The 21,804-nt window shown below is 45.8% G+C and overlaps 1 protein-coding gene across 5 annotated transcripts in view; it reads left to right on the forward strand.

Annotated features, from left to right (window-relative positions):
* The first annotated feature begins 18,504 nt into the window (after positions 1–18,504).
* The window catches only part of RMC1 (regulator of MON1-CCZ1), a 28,896-nt gene continuing 25,596 nt past the window's right edge, over positions 18,505–21,804 (forward strand). For 2 of the 5 annotated variants that reach the window (XM_054461036.2, XM_054461038.2), the window contains exons 1-2: positions 18,508–18,736; positions 19,403–19,479. In XM_054461036.2, coding sequence (XP_054317011.2) covers positions 18,635–18,736; positions 19,403–19,479 — 179 coding nt within the window. In that variant the 5' untranslated portion in view covers positions 18,508–18,634. Of the gene's footprint in view, positions 18,737–19,402; positions 19,480–21,804 lie in introns of all 5 variants that reach the window. The other 3 variants (XM_054461039.2, XM_054461041.2, XM_054461043.2) reach the window with 2 other exon arrangements.

Here is a 21,804-nt window from a genome sequence, read left to right on the forward strand (position 1 = left end):
AAGAAAGTGGCAGATGGAGGGGTGGGGAAGGTGGGGTATTCATTACAGAATACATGAGTGAGCTACTACAGATAGCTCTGTAAACTTGAGGGAAAAAAATCTGTGCCACAGGTCTCGGCAGCTTGGGTGGTGGGAGGAGCAGCAGCAGCTGGTGAGCCCAGCTTCCAGAAGGCTCTGGTTTCGCCATTGCCCATAGGCACCCGGCAGGCCCCCTCCCCACCACTAACATGCCCAAGAGGAAGGTCATCTCAGCCAGGAGGGCCGTGAAGGAAAAGCCCGGGAGGAGATGGGCACAGTTGTCCGCCAACCCTGCTCCTGCAAAAGTAGAAACAAAGCCAAAAAAGAAGGCAGCAGGCATTCCTATCTGGTCTAGAATGTTTAATTGGCAATAATTATTTTTGACTCTAAGTCTCTTGGCCATAGGGGCCCCACTAGGGGACATGAGGGACCCAGGGCCTGTAGCACGCCACCCCGGCATCAATATGGGCCAGAATGAAAGCTTGGCCATCAACACTGCCTTTGGGATGCGTTGACAAAAAAAGAGAAAATATAAACTAAAAATAAAACAAAAAAAAATTAGAAGCCCCCAACAGAATGGATCTCTCTCTTGGCCAAAGGGAATCCAAACAACAACCGCAACAGCCTGAAAACCTAGTTCAGGTCATGACAGGAAGCTGGGAGTCAGTCACGCCTTGCCATACCTTCTCCCACTTTGGAATTCAGGCACGACTGACCAAGCAAAAGGGCTTCACACCTTTGGAAAGGAAAACCTTTTGGCCGATTCCGAAGGGAATGCATTAAGGCTGCTCTACTTTCTGTTACCTGGTTTTACCACTTTTAGGCCCATTAATGGTGATCTTATTGTTAGTATTTGGCCCATTGGGCTGAGCATGATGGCTCACACCTGTAATCCCAGCACTTTGGGAGGCTGAGGCGGGCAGATCATGAGGTCAAGAGGTCAAGAGGTCGAGACCATCCTGGCCAATATGGTGAAACCCCGTCTCTACTAAAAATACAAAAATTGGCTGGGCGTGGTGGCGTGTGCCTGTAGTCCCAGGTACTCAGGAGGCTGAGGCAGGAGAATGGCTTGAACCTGGGAGGTGGAGGTTGCAGTGAGCTGAGATCACACCACTGCACTCCAGCCTGGTGACACAGCAAGACTCTGTCTCAAAAAATAAATAAAATAATAATAAAAAAAAATTTGGCCCATGCATATTCAACTTCCTTATAAAGTTTATATCTTCTAGGTTACAGCAGCTCCATGTAAAGACGATGGTGATGCAAGGATTTCAGCCAATTCCTGTCTCAGCATGGGACTCTCCTGCTAATGCAGCCTGGGGATCCTTAGACCAGCAGCCAGAGATTTCCAATCCTTTGGTAGGCAGGGCCAGTGCCCTTAAATCAGCAAGAAGAAGACACAGATGACTGACTTCCTCCCTCATCAACCCTTAAGAATAAGGGATGGAAATCTTTGAAGGGGGAATGAGATAGGAAGATCCCTGGGTGCTCGCAAGAGGATGGAAGAATCCACACAAGAGCTAAAACAAGAGCTAGGCAAAGAAACTGTGGGATAACAGAAAACCCAAAATCAGGAGGAGAAGGCTGGGTTTGGTGGCTCACGACTGTAATCCCAGCACTGTGGGAGGCTGAGGAGGGCAGATCACCTGAGGTCAGGAGTTCGAGACCAGCCTGTGCAATATGGTGAAACCCCTTCTCTACCAAAAATCCAAAAAAAAAAAAAAAAAAAAAAAAAAATAGCTGGGCATGGTGGCATACGCCTGTAGTCCAGCTACTCGGGAGGATCACTTGAGCCCAGGAGACAGAGGTTGCAGTGAGCAGAGATCACACCACTGCACTCCAGCCTGGGCAACAGAGACAGGGTGACATGTCCATGACTCTTCAGTGCAAACCCAAATCAGGGAGAAAGGGGGTGGTACCTGGGGGTGTGGGACAGATGGGGGTCCCTGAAATTCCCCCTCTTCCAGAATACCTAATGATTATTTCACCCCCTAATTAAAGAAACACCCATAAAATTAGAAACCCAAACTCCCTCTGTATGACTCATTCTCACAAACATGCCTGCACTTCTCTCTTCAGTGCATACTGTCACTTTGCAATAAAAGCTTTGTGCCTTTCCCTTCATTCTGACTTGTCCCTGAATTGTTTCTCGAAAAGGTGTCAAGAACCTGGAAACCAACTGGGGCGGGGGTCTCACCAGCATCTGGAGACCCTCCTGAACCTTCTGGCAACCGTAGGGGAAAAAAAGCAGAAATCACCCACAGTACAAGACAATCATCATACACATTACTCCTGATACTTGTTATATACATATGTACATGCAAATGCAAATGTAGAAAGAAACATGCATTCAGGCCCGGAACAGTGGCTCACGCCTGTAATACCAGCACTTTGGGAGGCCGAGGCATGTGGATCACCTGAGGTCAAAAGGTCAAGCCCAGCCTGGCCAACATGGCAAAACCCCGTCTCTACTAAAAATACAAAAATTAGCCGGGCATGGTGGCAGGCGCCTGTAATTCCAGCTACTCAGGAGGCTGAGGCAGGAGAATCACTTGAACCCGGGGGGTGGAGTTTGCAGTGAGCCGAGATTGCACCACTGCACTCCAGCCTGGACCACAGAGGGAAATTCCATCTCAAAAAAAAAAAAGAAGAAGAAAAAGAAACAAAGAAAGAAAAAGAAAGAAAAGAAAGAAGAAAGAAAGAGAGAAAGAAAGATGTATTCAAACATAAAACACTTCTGAAATGAAAAAGCAGGTTCCAAAACAGTGATACATAGTCAAGATTTGCCAGCAAATACATACTTTAGAAATAGCTGTTTGTAAATATTATTCATCCTCATTTTAAAACAAAAGACTTTAGAAAGTTTAAAGAACAAAGTAAAAGCCACCTGAAAACATGCCAAGTAGTGAGAGCCACTATACAAATTTGACTACATATGCCTTCAGACATCTGTCAAAGAGTCTAACAAAGACTATAAAACAAAAATTAAAGCAAACAAAACTCAGCAAAACAGAAAAGCGGAACTTAAAATAAAAATAAGAATAAAAATAAACAGAAAAGCCTATGTGTTGTTTTAGGTTTTAGAAACTGTCAGACGCACATTTTAAGCTGCTATAAAAGGAAAACAAGCATGTCAAGTGCTTATCTTAAACACCAGGAGTTATGTTGAGCTTTTTTGGTGGCTCCAGAAACACTGGCTCATAGTAAACTAAGAAAGGAGAAGAAAAACAAACTAACGAACTAAGCGCTGATTCAGTAACCCCAGCGGTTGGCAGGGCAGCCAGGTATCCATTAAGGGTAGAGCTGGCTCCAGGCTGCACTTAAGTTTTCCCCCTATTTTAGTTGAACTGTTCCTAGGTCAGAGTCCCCTCCAAGGCCCCAGGACTGCCTCTAGCAGGCTCTGTACCCCAGATTTTACTGTCCCAGTCCTGAATGTGCCTTAGAAAAAGTTTTAACAGCTTTTCAGCTTCTTAGCTTTCCTTTTCTGCTCAGCGTCTCAACCTCTCAGTCACCGCTTTCAAAACAGCAAGTTCATTGTGGAACAAAGCGGCAGCAAATGTTAGCCTCCGGCTGGCTGAAGTGGCTCATGCCTGTAATCCCAGCACTGTGAGAGGCCGAAGTGGGTGGATCACGAGGTCAGGAGTTCAAGACCAGCCTGGCCAACATGGTGAAACGCCGTCTCTACTAAAGATACAAAAAATTAGCCGGGTGTGGTGGCAGGCGCCTGTAATCCCAGCTACTTGGGAGGCTGAGGCAGGAGAATCGCTTGAATCCGGGAGGTGGTGGTTGCAGTGAGTGAAGATGGCACCATTGTACTCCAGTCTGGGCGACAGGGTGAGACTCCATCTCAAAAAAAAAAAAAAAAAGTGAGTCTCCCTTCTCCAGGCTTCCCTCTCTACAGAATCACGGCTTCTCAGGTTCCAGCTGCCTTGTTCTCCAATGTCTTCACAAAAGGTAAAAGAACTGCCTTCACAATGAATGAAAACGAAGATCTTAATTAATTTGCTAATTGTTTTCTCATATTCTAATGTTTTCGCCAAAACTTGAGGATTCATGAGAAAATCTTTTATTTTGATTTTATTTTAATATTTTATTTTGATTTAGTTTATTTATTTATTTATTTATTATTTTTTGAGACGGAGTCTCGCTCTGTCGCCCAGACTGGAGTGCAGTGGCGCAATCTTGGCTCACTGCAAGCTCCGCCTCCCGGGTTCAAGAGATTCTCCTGCCTTAGCCTCCTGAGTAGCTGGGATTACAGGTGTACACCCCCACGCCCGGCTAATTTTTGTATTTTTAGTAGAGACGGGGTTTCACCATGTTGGCCAGGATGGTCTCCATCTCTTGACCACAGGTGATCCGCCCATTTTGGCCTCTCAAAGTGCTGGGATTACAGGCATGAGCCACCGTGCCTGGCCCTGATTTAGTTTATTAACAGTTCATATTCAGGTTTGAATTTCACAACTAACTAGTGGTCCCCATGTGTTTGTCTGTGAACAGGTGTCAGTTTGGCTGAAAATAATCACGTGAGGGGTTTACTAAAAGTATATGTTCCCAAGCAAGGATGTCATAATAGGGCCCAGGAATCTGAATTTTAAGAAATAGCACTTTTTTTTCTTTTTGAGATGGAGTCTTGCTCTGTCATCCAGGATGGAGTGCAGTGGCGTGATCTCGGCTCATTGCAGTTTCTGCCTCCTGAGTTCAAGTGATTTGCCTGCCCCAGCTTCCTGAGTAGCTGGGATTACAGGTGTGTGCCACTACACCAGGCTAATTTTTGTATTTTTAGTAGAGATGTGGTTTCATATGTTGAACAGGCTGGTCTCAAACTCCTGACCTCAAGTGATCCACTCATCTCGGCCTCCCAAAGTGCTGGGATTACAGGCATTAGCCACCATGCCCGGCCAGAAATAACATTTCTGATGCTCACTAAAGTCTGAGGGAGAAAAAAAAGGCATGACTAACCCTGAAATGCAATGAAAAAAAAAAAAAAAAAGGCTGGGCGCAGTGGCTCATGCCTGTAATCCCAGCACTCTGGGAGGCCGAGGCAGATCAGGAGATCAAGATCATCCTGGCTAACACGGTGAAACCCTGTCTCTACTAAAAATACAAAAAATTAGCTGGGCTTGGTGGCAGGCGCCTGTAGTCCCAGCTACTCTAGAGGCTGAGGCAGCAGAATGGCGTGAACCCAGGAGGTGGAGCTTGCAGTGAGCCAAGATCGCACCACTGCACTCCAGCCTGGGCGACGGAACGAGACTCCGTCTCAAAAAAAAAAAAAAGCCCATTGCTAGTTGTTAACTCAATATTCATTTCTACCTTCTTCCCTACTAAAACCTCCAGTTTCTACAGGGCATGATATATTCAGCTACAAACTTCATTTCCCAAATTCCCTTGCAGCTAGGGTGGCCACTAGACACAATTTTGGCCAATGAGATGAAACAGAAGTCACTGGGCGAGAGCCTCTTAGAAAGTTCTTTTGCCCTTCACTCTTCCCCTTCTTCCTGCCTGGGGACTGTGGGCCCCATCTGAGAAGCAAGCATCCATTTTGCAATTATGATGCGATGAGCATGAGTGGAAGTCACACTATAGGGATAGATGGGTAAGGGGAGTGAAAGGAGTGCGAATCCCTGAGGCATCATAGAACCTCAGTAACAGGCCTAGATGGATTGCCTGCAGACTTCTTATTCCTAGAGAAAAAATAAAGTCCTGTTTGGTTGTTACTGTGAGCTGGTATTTCTTGCGGTTACTTTCAGTGAATGTAATTCTAGCTGATACAATAGCTGGACAATCAAGACATGGAATAAGATGGAACCATAAAAGACCCAGAATAGCCAATGCTAGCCTAAGCAAAAAAAACAAAACTGGGGGAATCACATTATCTGACTTCAAATTATACCATAGAGCTATAGTAACCAAAATGGTATGGTACTGGCATAAAAACAGACACACAGAACAATGGAACAGAATAAGAACCCAGAAACAAATCCACACACCTCATTTGACCTTTGTCACACTGGTGTGAACTCATTACTAGTGAACTCATTTTTGACAAAGGTGCCAAAAACATACACTGGGGAAAGGACAATCTCTTCAATAAATGGTGCTAGGAAAACTGGATGTCCATATGCAGAAGAATGAAACTAGACCCCTATCTCTCACCAAATACAAAAATCAAATCAAAATGGACTGCAGACTTAAATCCAAGACCTCAAACTGTGAAACTACCACAAGGAAACATTGGGGAAAATCTCCAGGACATTAGTCTGGGTAAAAATTTCTTGGGTAATTCTCCAAAGGTAACCAAAGCAAAAATGGACAAATGGGATCACATCAAGTTAAAATGCTTCTGCACAGCAAAGGAGACAATCAACAAAGTGAAGAGATAACCCACAGAATGGGAGAAAATACTACCCATCTGACAAGGGATTAATAACCCGAATATATAAGAAGCTCAAACAACTTCAATAGACAAAAATCTAATAATCTGATTTAAAAAATGGGCAAAAGATTTGAACAGACACTTCTCAAAAAAAGACATACAAATAGCAAACCGGCATATGAAAACATGCTAAACATCGCTGATCATTAGAGAGATGTAAATCAAAATGACAATGAGATATCATCTCACCCCAGTTAAAATGGCTTGTATCCAAAAGACAGGAAATAACAAACGCTGGCGAGGAGATGGAGAAAAGGGAACTCTTTATTTTATTTATTTATGTATTTATTTTTTTGAGACGGAGTTTTGCTTTTGTTTCCCAGGCTGGAGTACAATGGCGTGATCTCGGCTCACTGCAACCTCTACCTCCTGGGTTCAAGTGATTCTCCTGCCTCAGCCTTCTGAGTAGCTGGGATTACAGGCATGTGCCACCACGTCTGGCTAATATTGTATTTTTAGTAGAGACGGGGTTTCTCCATGTTGGTCAGGCTGGCCTTGAACTCCCGACCTCAGGTGAGCTGCCTGCCTCGGCCTCCCAAAGTGCTGGGATTACAGGCGTGAGCCACCACTCCCAGCTGAAAAGGGAACGCTTGTATGCTGTTGGTATGAATGTAAATTAGTACAACCATTATGGAGAACAGTTTGAAGATTCCTCAAAAAAACTAAAAAAAGAGGGCTATACCTGTAATCCTAGCACTTTGGGAGACTGAGGTGGGAAGATTGCTTGAGCCCAGGAGTTCGAGACCAGCCTGGGCAACATAGTGAGACCCCCATCTCTCTCTCTCTTTTTTTTTTTTAAGTAAATACAGGTATGGTGGCTCCCACCTGTAATCCCAGCACATTGGGAAGCCAAGGCAGGCAGACCACTTGAGGTCAGGGGTTTGAGACCAACCTGGCCAACATGGTGAAACCTTGTCTCTACTAAAAATACAAAACAAAAAAATTAACTGGGTATGGTGGCACTTGCCTATAATCCCAGCTACTTGGGAGGCAGAGGCAGGAGAATCACTTGAACCCAGGAGGTGGAGGTTGCAGTGAGCCAAGATTGCACCACTGCACTCCAGCCTTGGTGACAGAGTGAGAATCTGTCTAAAAAAAAAAAAAAAAGAAAGAAAGAAAAATAGCTATAAGAGTATAATTGGATTGTTTGCAACACAAAGGATAAGTGCTTCAGGGGATGGATACCCCATTGTCCATGATGTGGTTATTATGCATTGCATGCCTGTATCAAAACATCTCTTATACCCTACAAATATATACACCTGTGTACCCACAAAAAGTAAAAATTAAAGAAAACATGGAATAAGAAATGAGAGGGCTCTGTGTAGAATGTCTGCAAAATAATGTGGAGTATACTATACAAACTATATAATTAACAAAAACCTGGAAGAGGCTGGGCACAGTGGCTCATGCATGTAATCCTAGCACTTTGGGAGGCCAAGGCAGGCAGATCACTTGAGGTCAGGAGTTCGAGACCAGCCTGGCCAACATGGTGAAACCCCATCTCTACTAAAAAATACAAAAATTAGCCAGGCGTGGTGGTGCATGCCTGTAATCCCAACTACTCAGGAGGGTGAGGCACAAGAATCGCTTGAACCCAGGAGGTAGAAGTTGCAGTGAGCCAAGATCATGCCACTGCTCTGTAGCCTGGGTGACAGAGCAAGATTCCATCTCAGAAAAAAACAAAACAAAACAAAACAAAAACCTGGAAGAGCTTAAAGATACAATAAAAGCATAGTCCCTTTTATCAACAACCACAAAAAATGAAAGGCAATTAAAAACTCCAGGGAAAACAAGCCAAAAACTTATCTTAGTTTGTTTTCGGTTGCTAACAGAATACCATATCCTGGGTAATTTATAAAGAAAAGAAATTTATTCCTTACAGTTCTGAAATCTGGGAAGTCCAAGAGCATGGCACTGGCATCTTGTGAGGGCCTTCTTGCTGCATCTTAACATGGTAGAGGGTATCATGTGGTGGGGCAGCAAGAGTGTGTGTGTCAGTGTGTCAGTTCAGGTCTTTCCTCCTTTTCTTTTTTCTTTTTCTTTCTTTCTTTTCTTTTTTTTTTTTTTGAGACAGAGTATTGCTCTGTTGCCCAGGCTGGAGTACAGTGGCACAATCTCGGCTCACTGCAACCTCCGCCTCCTGGGTTCAAGTGATTCTCCTGCCTCAGCCTCCCGAGTAGCTGGGACTACAGGCATGTACCATCATGTCCAGCTAATTTATTTGCATTTTTAGTAGAGACAGGTTTTCACCATGTTGGCCAGGCTGGTCTCAAACTCCTGACCTCTGCTGATCTGCCCACCTTGGCCTCCCCAAATACTGGATTACAGGCATGAGCCACCACACCTGACCTCCTCCTTTTCTTATAGAGCCACCAGTCCCATTGTGGGGGCCCTACCCTGTGACCTCATCTAATCCTAATTACTTCCCAAAGGCCTTACCTCCAAATACCAACAATATATGAATTTGGGGATTAAGTTTCCAACACTTGAAATTTGGAGGGCATGTTCAAACCATAGGAAAGCTGTATAAAAAAGTCAGCTTTTAGTATAAGCAAACCAAAATGTAGTATGATATGTGAGCAAATGGTAGAGGATTTTGACCATTCTCTTTCAAATGTTTGAGTTCAGCAATGAAAGATTACATTTCTTTTTCCAAAGACTCAATCATTCTATGGTTGTACATATTGTTAAAAATAATAGTATTTTTGCCTGGGTGCAGTGGCTCATGCCTGTAGTCCCAGCACTTTGGGAGGCTGAGGTGGGCAGATCACCTGAGGTCAGGAGTTCGAGACCAGCCTGGCCAACATGGCAAAACCCCGTCTCTACTCAAAATACAAAAATTAGCCAGGCGTGGTGGCAGGTGTCTGTAATCCCAGCTACTCAGGAGGCTGAAGCAGGAGAATTGCTTGAACCCAGGAGGCGGAAGTTGCAGTGAGCTGAGATTGTGCCATGGCACTCCAGCCTGGGCGACAAGAGTGAAAACTCCATCTCAGAAACAAACAAACAAACAAATAAAAATAATAGTATTTTAAACACTATATCCAAGATCAAGGTACCAGCTAAAAAGAAAAAAAGGAAAAACAAATTTTTTTATTGCTTTTTTAAAAAAGGTGTGGTCTTGTTATGTTGCCCAGGCTAGTCTTGAGCTCCTGGGCTCAAGTAATTCTCCTGCCTCAGCCTTTCAAGTAGTTGAGACTATAGGTGCATGCCACTGTGCCTGGCTTTAGTTTTCAAATTTTAGAATTAATCGTTATACAAGACACTGAATTTATACTTATGGAATGTAAATGTCCTAAACCATAACAATGTGTATTAGTTAGTGTTCTCCAGAGAAAGAGAATATACATATTCCAAATACACATATATATTCCAAATGTACATATATATATTCCAAATATTCATATATATATATTCCAAAGAAATAGAATATATATATGTGTCCACCATGTATACACACATGCTGGACATCCCAGAAAAGCCTGCATTTCAGTGTAGGTCTAAAGGCAGGGAAACAAACTGATGTCTGAGTTCAAAGGCTGTCAGGCAGCCAGAATTCTCTTTTTTGCTGGGGAAGGTCAGCCTTTTTGTTCTAGTCAGGCCTTTGTTCTATTCAGCTGATTGGATGAGGCCCACTCACATTAGGAAGGGTCATCTGCTTTACTCAGTTCACTGATAAATGATAAATCATCCAAAAACATCCTCACAAACACTCCCAGAATAGTGTTTGACCAAATACCTGGGCACACCCTGTGGCCCAGTCAAGTTGACACATGAAATTAACCATCACACAATGTAATGGCAGGTAGGGAGGAGGGAGGAGAGAAGGGGAGGGCAGTATAAGGACCCACATCTCACCATTTTATACAGTGGGGAGACACTAGAACTTCCTAACCCTGATGGATTAAAAAATGTAATTCAATGGATATTATAAAAAGTTATGCAAGTAAATACTAGAAGAATGAAAAATATAACAAAAATTGAGAGGTATGGAGGAAAAGGAAGTGACAGGCAGATCAATGCACTAAATTCCTCATCATCTTCTTCTTATTACTATTTTTGAGACAGAGTCTTACTTTGTCACCCAGGCTGGAGTGCAGTGGCACGATGTTGACTCACTGCAATCTCCGCCTCCCGGGTTCAAGCAATTCTCCTGTATCAGCCTCCTGGGTAGCTGGGATTACAGGCATGCACTACCACACCAGCTAATTTTTGTATTTTTAGTAGAGCTGGGGTTTCACCATGTTGGCCAGGCTGGGCTTGAACTCCTGACCTCAGGTGATCCACCTGCCTCAGCCTCCCAAATTGCTGGGCATACAGGAGTGAGCCACCACGCCTGGCCATTTTTTATAGCAGGTGTGTTAGTCCGTTCTTGTGCTGCTATAAAGAAATCCCCGAGGCTGGGTGATTTATAAATAAAAGAGGTTTAATTGGCTCGCAGTTCTGCAGGCTGTACAGGAAGCGTGGTGCCAGTGAAGAGGAGCTGACGTCTCACTTGGCAAGAGTTGGAGCAAAAAAGAGAGTGGGGAGGAGGTGCCACAAGCAGATCTCAGGAGCGCTCACTCACTATCAGGAGGACAGCACCCAAGGAATGGCTCTAAACCATTCATGAGAAATTCGCCCCCATGATCCAGTCACCTCCAACCAGGCCCCACCTCCAATATTGGGGATTACAATTCAATATGAGATTTAGAGGGGATAACATCCAAACTATATCCTCAGGAAATAACAGATATTCTGAAGCTGATAAAACAAGATAACTGTATGAGAGTTATGCTGTGACCGTCAGGGCTAAAACCAGAAATTGGTAACAATGGTTTCTTCTGGGTCGTGCCACCGAGTATCGTTGGGGAAAAAGGAGAGATTTTTTTTTTCGCTTGCTATTTTTCCGTACTATTGAAATTCTTTAACATGCATGCATTTCTCTCATAATTACAATATAGTGTGATTTTATTTTGTAATTTTTGACTCCTTGGAGTCTGATAACTAGCTGGTCTGGGGAGCCATTGAGCTAGACAGTCTCTGGAAATGTTCCGGAGTTTAAAACTCCTGCGATCCCAGCAGAGTCACAGGCAGGGGCGAAGTGCCTACTGGTAGTTCTGTGGGTTTTGATGTAAAAACAAGTCTGTAGATTTTTTTTTTGCTTAAATGTTTGCTTAAATGATCTTCCAAGACAGCTACCTGCAATTAAAAGAACAATGTTTTGAGATTGCTTAATGAGTTTTTTAAAATACAAGTTTTGACTGGATGCAGTGGCTCATGCCTGTAATCCCAGCACTTTGGGGGACTGAGGCGGGTGGATCACCTGAGGTTGGGAGTTTGAGACCAGCCTGACCAACATGGTGAAACCCCATCTCTATTAAAAATACAAAATTAGCCAGGCGTGGTGGCGCCTGCCTGTAATCCCAGCTACTCAGGAGGCTGTGGCAGGAGAATCGCTTGAACCAGGGAGGCGGAGGTTGCGGTGAGCCGAGACGATGCCATTGCACTCCAGCCTGGGCGACAAGAGTGAAAACTGCGTCTCAAAAAAAACAAAAACCAAGTTTTTATTTCCAATAAAAGTGAATTTAACTTATTTACTTTTATTTACAAATTATTCCCAGGTCTAGCTTTGACTTTAAAAAGTGAATTTTAAATGTTAAACATGTGAATTATTCTAATTTGTATTATAAACTTTAATTTTCCTCTGAAAATCAAATCAAGAGCAGGGAAAAGCATGCCAGTAATGAAAAGAAACCAAAACAGAGGTACAGCTTTGCATCCTTTCTTTAATTTAATGTTTAAAGATGTAACCGCCCAAAGGGTTCACCTTGCCTGCTGCCTAGACAGAACTGATTTATCAAGACAGTGGAATTGCAATGAAGAAAGAGTAATTTCATGCAGAGCTGGCTGTGAGGGAGACAGGAGTTTTATTACTACTTAAATCAGTCTCCTCGAGCATTTGGGGATCAGAGTTTTTAAAGATAATTTGGTGCTGGGCTTGGTGGCTCACACTTGTAATCCTGGCACTTTGGGAGGCTGAGGCAGGCAGATCACCTGAGGTCAGGAGTTCAAGACCAGCCTGGCCAACATGGTGAAACCCCATCTCTACTAAAAATACAAAAGATTAGCTGGGCATGGTGGCACGTGCCTGTAAACCCAGCTACTCGGGAGACTGAGGCTGGAGACTCACTTGAACCCAGGAGGCGGAGGTTGCAGTGAGCTGAGATTGTGCCACTGCATTCCAGCCTGGGCAACAGAGGGAGACTCCATCTCAAACAAACAAACAAACAAACAAACATAATTTGGCAGGTAGGGGCTCAGGAAGTGGAGAGTGCTGATTGGTCAGGTTGGAGATGGAATCCTAGGGGGGGTCGAAGTGAGGTTTTCTTGCTGTTTTCTACTCCTAGATGGGATGGCAGAACTGATTGGCCCAGATTACCGGTCTGGATGGTGTCAGCTGATCCATCCAGTGTAGGGTCTACAAAATATCTCAAACACTGATCTTAGGTTTTACAATAGTGATGCTATCCCCAAAAGCAATTTGGGGAGGTTCAGACTCTTGGAGCCAGAGGCTGCATGACCCCTAAACCGTAATTTCTAATCTTGTAGCTAACTTGTTAGTCCTGCAAAGGCAGACTGGTCCCCAGGCAAGAAGGGAGTCTTTTCGGGAAAGCCCTATTATTTATTTTGTTTCAGAGTCAAACTATGAACTGAATTCCTTCCCAAATGCCCAGCAATGAACAAGGACAGCTTAAAGGTTAGAAGCAAGATGGAGTCAGTTAGGTTTGATCTCTTTCACTGTTATAATTTCTTCAGTTATAATTTTTGCAAAAGCAGTTTCAAAGACACAGAAGAAACATCTGTTACATAAACAACAGAAATGAGGAAGAAGTATCTGACTCAGTAGCAAAGGAAATCCACAGAAAGAATGTTCTGAGAACGGAAGCAATGATCAGGCCAGGTAGGGATATGATAGAAAGAAAATTCTCATCTAATTCAAATTCTGGCCAGTCCTTTTGGTGAGTTCCATACTGATACTAGGCACTTTAAAATGTGAGTTCTGGTAACACACGGAACCTCAAAGTAGAAATGTCTGTTGTCCATTTTTAAAAGACTATTTGCAGAGTTTTGATGTTTATCAATGAAAAGGTTTTTTTTTTTTTTAATTTATGAAGAATAGGGAATCCTATATGGGCATGGGGCAAATAATAAAACTGTTTTAATGCAGAAAAAAATGTGCAACAGAAAGAGATAGCTCATGGAGGGATAAAGACTTTATTCTGGACCCTCTAGATTCTGTGGGGCCTGCAGTGGCTTCAAGATGCCCCAGCATCTCCTGCGTCCACACCTCCTGTCAAGATCACTGTGGTCAGGGCCTCTTGCCCATGGCCAGTGTATTAGTCTGCTTGGGCTGCCACAACAAAATACCACAGACTGAGGTTGAAAACATTTATTTTCTCACAGTTTGGAGGCTAGGAAGTCCTAGATCAAGGTGCCAGCAGCGTTGCTTCCTCCAAGGCAGCTCTTCTTGGCCTGTAGGTGGCGCCTTCTTGCTGTGTCTTTCACATGGGCAGCCCCTCAGTCTGTGTGTCTAGGTCCTAATCTTCTCTTATAAAGACACCAGTCATACTGGATTAGGGTCCATCATTTTACCTTAACGGCCTATTTAAAGGCCTTATCTCCAAATACAGATGCATTTTGAAGTACTAAGGGTTAGTACCTCAACATCTGAATTCTGGGGGGACACACTTCAACCCTTAACATGCAGGCAGACCTCAATGCTGCTTGCAGACCCAAGGCGAACTGCACAACAATCAAGGCTGGCTCTTAGGACAAAAACATCTGCCAGAGTCAACCGAACCGAATTCTCTGGGAAGGACGAGATGCCCGGTGTCACAAAAAGACCATGGTCTTTTTTAAGTGTGATGCATGCGCACACAGGCACACACACACACACACACACACATACACACATGCACACATACTGCACTGCTGCCCTGTCCTTGACAGACATTCCTGTGGCGTCATGTTCGAAATATGCACTTCTGTGGAGTAGCTCGGGTTTTCTTGGAAGTCTCTTTTTCTAAACTTCTACCTAAGCTCATGGCCTGTCCCTGCTTGGGCATGAGGGGTTGGAGGGGAGATGGGTCAAGACTGACTCCTGTTCACTGTGAAGTAGAGGAAGGCAGTGATAGCCCAACAGGGATGTGTGTTTTAGGGAAGTCCTCTGTGTTTTCAGTTCTGTTTTTGTTTTGTTTTTATAGTGGGAGAGATGAGCAAATATAAAGGCTGCTTCTAGGAGCAGGAGTGAGGAGAGGTCACCTATATGACAGAAACAGGGGATGGTCAATACTGTAGGTTTTTTTGAGAAGGTGAAAGATGGAATTCATTTTTTAAATTAAAAAAAAAATTTTTTTTTTGAGACAGAGTCTCGCTCTGTCGCCCAGGCTGGAGTGCAGTGGTGCGATCTCTGCTCATTTCAACTTCTGCCTCTTGTTTATATAAACAGGCCAAACCCTGTATGTATGTATGTATGTATGTATGTATGTATTTATTTTTGAGATGGAGTTTTGCTCTTGTTCTTCTTGTTGCCCAGGCTGGAGTGCAATGGCATGATCTTGGCTCACTGCAACCTCCAACTCCTGGGTTCAAGCAATTCTCCTGCCTCAGCCTCCCGAGTAGCTGGGATTACCAGCACTCACCACCACACCCGGCTAATTTTTTTGTATTTTTAGTAGAGACGGGGTTTCACCATGTTGGCCAGGCTGGTCTCGAACTCTTGACCTCAGGTGATCCACCTGCCTCGGCTTCCCAAAGTGCTAGGATTACAGGCATGAGCCACTGCACCCAGCCGAAAGATGGAATTCAAAGAAGTGCTAGTAAGTCACTGTGGTATTTGCGAAAAAATAAAAATAAAGAGGGTTTGGGCTAGGCGCGGTGGCTCACGCCTGTAATCTCAGCACTTTGGGAGGCCGAGGCGGGTGGATCACCTGAGGTTGGGAGTTCGAGACCAGCCTGACCAACATGGAGAAACCCTGTCTCTACTGAAAATACAAAATTAGCCGGGTGTGGTGGCACATGCCTGTAATCCCAGCTACTCGGGAGGCTGAGGCAGGAGAATCACTTGAACCCGAGAGGTAGAGGTTGCAGTGAGCCAAGATCGTGCCACTGCACTCCAGCCTGGGCAACAAGAGGAACAAGAGCGAAACTCCATCTCATAAATAAATAAATAAATAAATAAATAAATAAATACAGGGTTTGGTCTTGCGCAGGATGGACCGTTTTCTAGAGGGACAGCCGTGGTGGGCTGCACAACTGGTATGAAGCCCAGTTTCCATCCGAAGTCCTCGATGTTCATGGAAATAGGGGCAAGACAGTCTGAGGAGTGTGGAGAAGGCCCGAAAATGTCCTTGCAGAGAGCAGGAGAGACAATGACTGGGACAGCCAGGCAGGGCTGAGGGCCCATTTGAATTTCCAGCAGTGCCCTCTGTCCTGTTGTGTGACCCCTCCAGCAGTAGGTACTGGGAAAGCAGGTGGCTGAGTTCATCCAGGGCTGAGGCTCTGCCAGACAAGAACAGTGCAGCAAGCATGTTGAAGGTAATGGCAAAAAATAACTGGAATGCAGAGAAATGAAACCAAAGCTGATGAGGAGGGAAGGGAAGAGAGGAGACGGCGGATAGACTTGGGTAGAGAGGACAGAACAATGACAGGGCATCCTGGTGATGTTGAGGAAAAGTCACAGGGAACAGCTAAACAAACCAACTGCAGGGATGGCACCGTGTGGCTGGAGAGCAGGGTTCTGGAGTTACCGGTTTTTCCATGTGTGGCATGGGCCTGGGTGGGTGAGGCTGAGTGGAGAAGTCTTACATTTCCAGTCTTGTCACTCCTCTGATGAGTTTCAGACCCATATATCCATCTGCCTAGATGTCATTTCTCCTTGGATTCACATGCTCCAAACCAAACTCTTGGGCTCAGACATCAAAGCCACTCAAAAATGGCTCTCTGAGAAATAGAACTACCATATGATCCAGTAATCCAACTTTTGGGTATAGACCCAAAAGAATTAAAAACAGAATATTGAACAGATATTTGCATAGCTTTATTCACAACAGCCAAAGATGGAAACAACCCACATGCCCATCAATAGATCAATGGATAAACAAAATGTGCTATATACATAAAATGGAATATTATTCGGCCTTAATGAAGGAAGGAAATCCTGACACATGCTACATGGATGAACCTTGAGGATATTTTGCTAAGCAAAAGAAGCCAGACACTAATGGACAAATACTATAAAATCCACTTATATGAGATACTTAGAGTAGTCAAATTTAGGGAGAGAAATCAGATTTGCAAGATAAAAAGTTTCTGGAAATGTATTTAATAATAATGTGAATATGCCTGGTACTACTGAACACCTCAAAAAGGGTTAACACGGGGCCGGGCGCGGTGGCTCATGCCTGTAATCTCACCACTTTGGGAGGCCAAGGTGGGCAGATCACCTGAGGTTAGGAGTTGGAGACCGACCTGGCCAACATGGTGAAACCCGGTCTCTGCTAAAAATACACACAAAAAAATTAGCTGGGCATGGTGGCAGGTGCCTGTAATCCCAGCTACTTGGGAGGCTGATGCGGGAGAATCGCTTGAACCCGGGAGGTGGAGGTTGCAGTGAACTGAGACAGGGCCATTGCACTCCAGCCTAGGCAACAAGAACGAAATTCCGTCTCAAAATAAAATAAAATAAAAAATAAAAAATAAAGGGTTAACATGGGGGCTGAGCACGGTCAGCGAGAGAATCACTTGAGGCCAGGAGTCTGAGACCAGCCTGGGCAACAGAGAACTGTGTCCCTACAAAACATAATAATAAAAAAATGAGCCAGGTGTGGTGGCATGCACCCGTGGTCCCAGCTACTTGTGAGGCTGAGATGGGAGGTTGAGACTGCAGTGAGCCGTGATTGCATCACTGCTCTCCAGCCTGGGCACAGAGAGACTCTGTCTCTGAAACAAACAAAAAAAGGGGCTAACATGGTAAATTTCATGTTTCTTATCAAGTAAAAAGGCTTGCTGACCCACAACCTAAATTAGGTTTCCCTGTTACTAGCAAGGAGTGAAGGATGTGCTATCCCAAAATATGTCCAAAAATTGGTATATTATTTTGAGCTAAAGACACTGGAGAAATTACAGTTTCAGAAAGGGCTAGATGACCTGTCGTTTCCTACAGGGAATAAGCAGTAAAGATTCCTCTGGGAGTGGCACCCTCTCTGTACCCAGGTCAGAAAATAGCCCTTATCACCAGAGACTGGGAGTTGGGGCTGCAATGGTCCTGAATAAATGAACTTTCCAAGTAACACTTATCTTCCACTAATTTTACACCCTCCCCAATATTTCTCCTAGTGACTCCCTTAGAAATGTATCGCCCCTAGCCAGATGCCTTTTGTGCTTTCTTCTCAAATGCATCATTCTTTGTCTAAAAAGTATAAAAGCATCTTGCTTTGGCCACTTCTTCAGACTTCACTCTTTTTTGAATGTTCCCATGAAAAACTAATAAAGTGTGTATGCTTTTCTTTTGTTTATCTGCCTCTTGCCAATTCGGTTTCTGGCTCCAGCGGAAGAGCCCGCAGAAGCGCTGAGGGGACTGGAGACGGTCTCTGGCGCCCCTACACCTGCTCAGCGAGCCTTCAGCCCCTTCTCCCTGACGAAGCTCCCAGAGGCTGGAACTCTGGCGCGGGAGGCGCTTGGGAAATCCTCCCGAAAGCAAGGAGGAGCCTTTCCTAGACCGGGAACGGTCCCACGCGGGGGGACAGGCTGGGGCAGGGGCGACCGAGCCGGGCTCAGGAACTCGCAGCAGCGTAGGGTTGGCGGCCACGCCGCCCTCGGTCCGCGGGGAACCACGCGGGCTTCCGGGTCACGCCGCCGCGTTCCGACAGCCCTCGGGGAGAGGGGAGGAGCCTTCAGCACCGGGCGGGGCGTGGTTAAGGCCGGTGGGCCCCACCGCAGCCAGACGCTGCCCGTTTAAGCGCAGAGGGCCGCGGGTCACGTGGTGGGCGGGGTGGGGGCGTGGCACCAGGAAGCGGCGTCCGCGCCGGGCCCGAAGCCGCAGCCGCAGCCGCCGCCACAGTCCGGGCCGGGCTCCACCGCGCGTCCGGTTCCACGCTGGCGACCGCCCCCGGGGCCCCCGCCGCGGGCGCGGCGCCCGCCATGGGCGAGGAGGATTACTACCTGGAGCTGTGCGAGCGGCCGGTGCAGTTCGAGAAGGCGAACCCTGTCAACTGCGTCTTCTTCGATGAGGCCAACAAGCAGGTCCGGCGCGCCCGCTCTTCCTCCCCGGCGCGGCCCTGCCGGGGTCGTGGGCACGCCAAGGCCGGTCCCGCGCGACCAGGCCCGAGCGTCCCCTCCTGTCCTGTCCCGTCCCGTCCCAGCGCGGGAGGCGGCGCGCGCTCCTTCCTTGTTGGGTGGGCTCAGCCGCGGCCAGGTGTCCTCGCAGGTGACCTCGGGGCTGGACCCCCGAGCCAGCTGCGCGGACGCAGTGGCCCCGTGGCCGGTGCCTCAATTGTTGGCGCGCCCGTCTTATCTAGGCTTCTTTTGTTGTCTTTGTCATTAGTTACATTCGTAGTCAAGGGTTTAGACGTCGAGATTTTAATTTTCCTTGGAATTCTGTAAAGGGGGAAAAGACTGTACTTCAGGCGTATCAGCGGCGCCGATGCGCGAACCGGCCTTAGAACTTGGAGCCTCGGGGATCCGACCCGGTGTCACGGTGGGCCACACTTGGAGTGGCATCCTTTTCGCTCTCTGCTCTTGGTTTTTAAAATTCACATGAGCAGCCAAACATCTGTACCTTGATATGTGCCGTGTTACTTTAGTTGAACCCAGGGTGGTGTATAACAGAAATAATCGCTTGCGGGTTGGCTTATGAGTTTAGATCCTTTCAGAGTTCGGGCTGTTAACCTTGCTGCTTTTCCCTCTCAGGTTTTTGCTGTTCGATCTGGTGGAGCTACTGGTGTGGTAGTTAAAGGCCCAGATGATAGGAATCCCATCTCATTTAGGTAATAGTATAGACACTTTCAGATCATTTTATCATGTAAACAGAATGATGTTTTTCTAATTCAAAAGGTTTTTTATAATTTTGTCATTTGGTGTGCCCTAAGAGGCCTGAAGTGTGTGTGCGCACATGGAATCCCTGTCTGTAGGGAGGGTCTTGGTGGCACTTACTAGCACCTCTTGTCAGAGTGGAATATCTGGAGCAGTTGATTTGGGAGCCAAATACTTCAAAAGTGGGGCAGCCACTTCCTAGCACCGGAAATTAACAAGTCAGCGTGATGATGTGCCCATTTCTGGTTTGTTGACAGAGGAGGGCGTTCATTTCTTTAGCCCAGGTCTTTCCAGAGTGGCAGGTGGAGGAGATTCATTGTTTCTCATGTAATAATACAAGAAAATCATGGCTTCCACTATACTTAAGGTGACTGCATAGTCCCAGTTCGCACTGTTGAACAGGTTTAATGATCAATAGCCGTCCCTTTCACTTTCAGAAGTGTCTCGATTTGGATGATAAGCTATCTGGCCACCATAACACTGGTGCTTACAGAAGGTGAAAGTGTAATGTAGGCCCTCAATTCAGTAGTGACTTAAAAAATTTTACTGTTGGTCTGTGTTAATGAGAAACTCCTTTTTTGAGAGGGAGCCTCCCTCTGTTCCCCAGGCTGGAGTGCAGTGGTGCGATCTTGGCTGACTGCAACCTCCTCCTCGCAGGTTCAAGTGATTCTCCTGCTTCAGCCTCCCAAGTAGCTGGAATTACAGGCGCCCACAACCACGCCCGGCTAATTTTTTTGTATTTTTAGTAGAGATGGGGTTTCACGGTGTTGGCCAGGCTGGTTTCCAACTCCTGACCTCAAACGATCCGCCGGCCTCAGACTCCCACAGTGCTAGGATTACAGGCATGAGCCGCTGAACCCGGCCTGAGCAAGGTTTTAAAGTATGGATGGGGTTCGAGCATGGTGTTTTGGGGAACTCTGGGTCTGTGTAACTGAAAGTTACACAGGGTGTCTCCACAGGGAAGGGGAAATGGTGGTGGTGTGGCCACCGGCAGGGGCCAGCTTGAACCTTACATATTCTCCTATGGAATTAGAGCTTTATCTTCTTATTGAAACTTGTCAGGTGGGGTGTGGGATGATCATGTCAGTGTTTGGAAAGATCATGCTGTTCACAGCAGGGAGGCTGGCTTAGTTGGGAGCCTGTCAGAGTTAGGGATACTATGGAGAGTAGCAATCAGTGAGCCATGTGTGGTGAAGAGCAGTGTTCTGGTGGTGTAGAGTGGCATTCCATAGGCAATCAACGGATACTTAGGAAGATGGGTCTCTGGTAAGACTCTGGGGTCGGTTGGGTGTGGAAAACGAGTGAGCCCGTGATAATCTAGATTGGGGGCTCTAAGAAGTTTGTGGGTGGGGGAAGGTACTGAATTTAACTTAAAAAGAGTTTTTAGACTGGGCGTGGTGGCTCACGCCTGTAATCCCAGCACTTTGGGAGGCCAAGGCGGGTGGATCACTTGAGATCAGGAGTTCGAGACCAGCCTGGCCAACATGGTGGTGAAACCCTGTCTCTACTAAAAATACAAAAATTAGCCGGGTCTGGTGGCACGCGCCTGTAATCCCAGCTACTCGGAACGCTGAGGCAGGAGAATCACGTGAACCCGAGAGGCAGAGGTTGCAGTGAGCCGAGATCATGCCACTGCACTGTAGGCTGGGCAACAGAGCAAGACTCCGTCTCAAAAAAAAAAAAAAAAAAGATTTTTAAAAGCAGCTTTATTGAGGCATGGTTGACACACAATAAACTGTACGCACTTAATATTATACAATATGTGAGTTTTGACATGTATACACCCATGAAACCATCACCACAGTCAAGGCAATGAACGTGTTCAGACCCCAAAAAGTTTCCTTGAGCCCCTCTGTAATCCATCCCTTGAGTTTGCTTTTTTAAAATGGATTTTTAATGTAAAAAAGTATGTATTTGAATAGAGACAGGGTCTCACTGTGTTGCTGAGGCTGGTCTCGAATTCCTGTGATCCTCGTGCTTCATCCTCTCACAGTGCTGGGATTACAGGTGTAGGCCACTGTGCCCAGCTGAGTTCACTTTTTAACGTCTCTCTGAGGCGGTCAGGAGACACTGTAGTGGAGCCATCTGGGTTGCATAATGAATGTGCTGTGAGATGCACAAGTAGATAGTTCTTTCCAGAAGCTTTGCTGTGAGAGACAAACAGCAGTCATGGAGAAGGCTCCTGAGCGGGTCTATAGTTATTTATGTTGGAACAATTCTCAGGTGATATGTGCGTGTGATCTGAATTCTTCAATCACTTGTTACCCATAATACTGTAA

This window comes from Pongo pygmaeus, chromosome 17 (assembly GCF_028885625.2).
Source record: "Pongo pygmaeus isolate AG05252 chromosome 17, NHGRI_mPonPyg2-v2.0_pri, whole genome shotgun sequence".
Taxonomy (NCBI): Eukaryota; Metazoa; Chordata; class Mammalia; order Primates; family Hominidae; genus Pongo; species Pongo pygmaeus.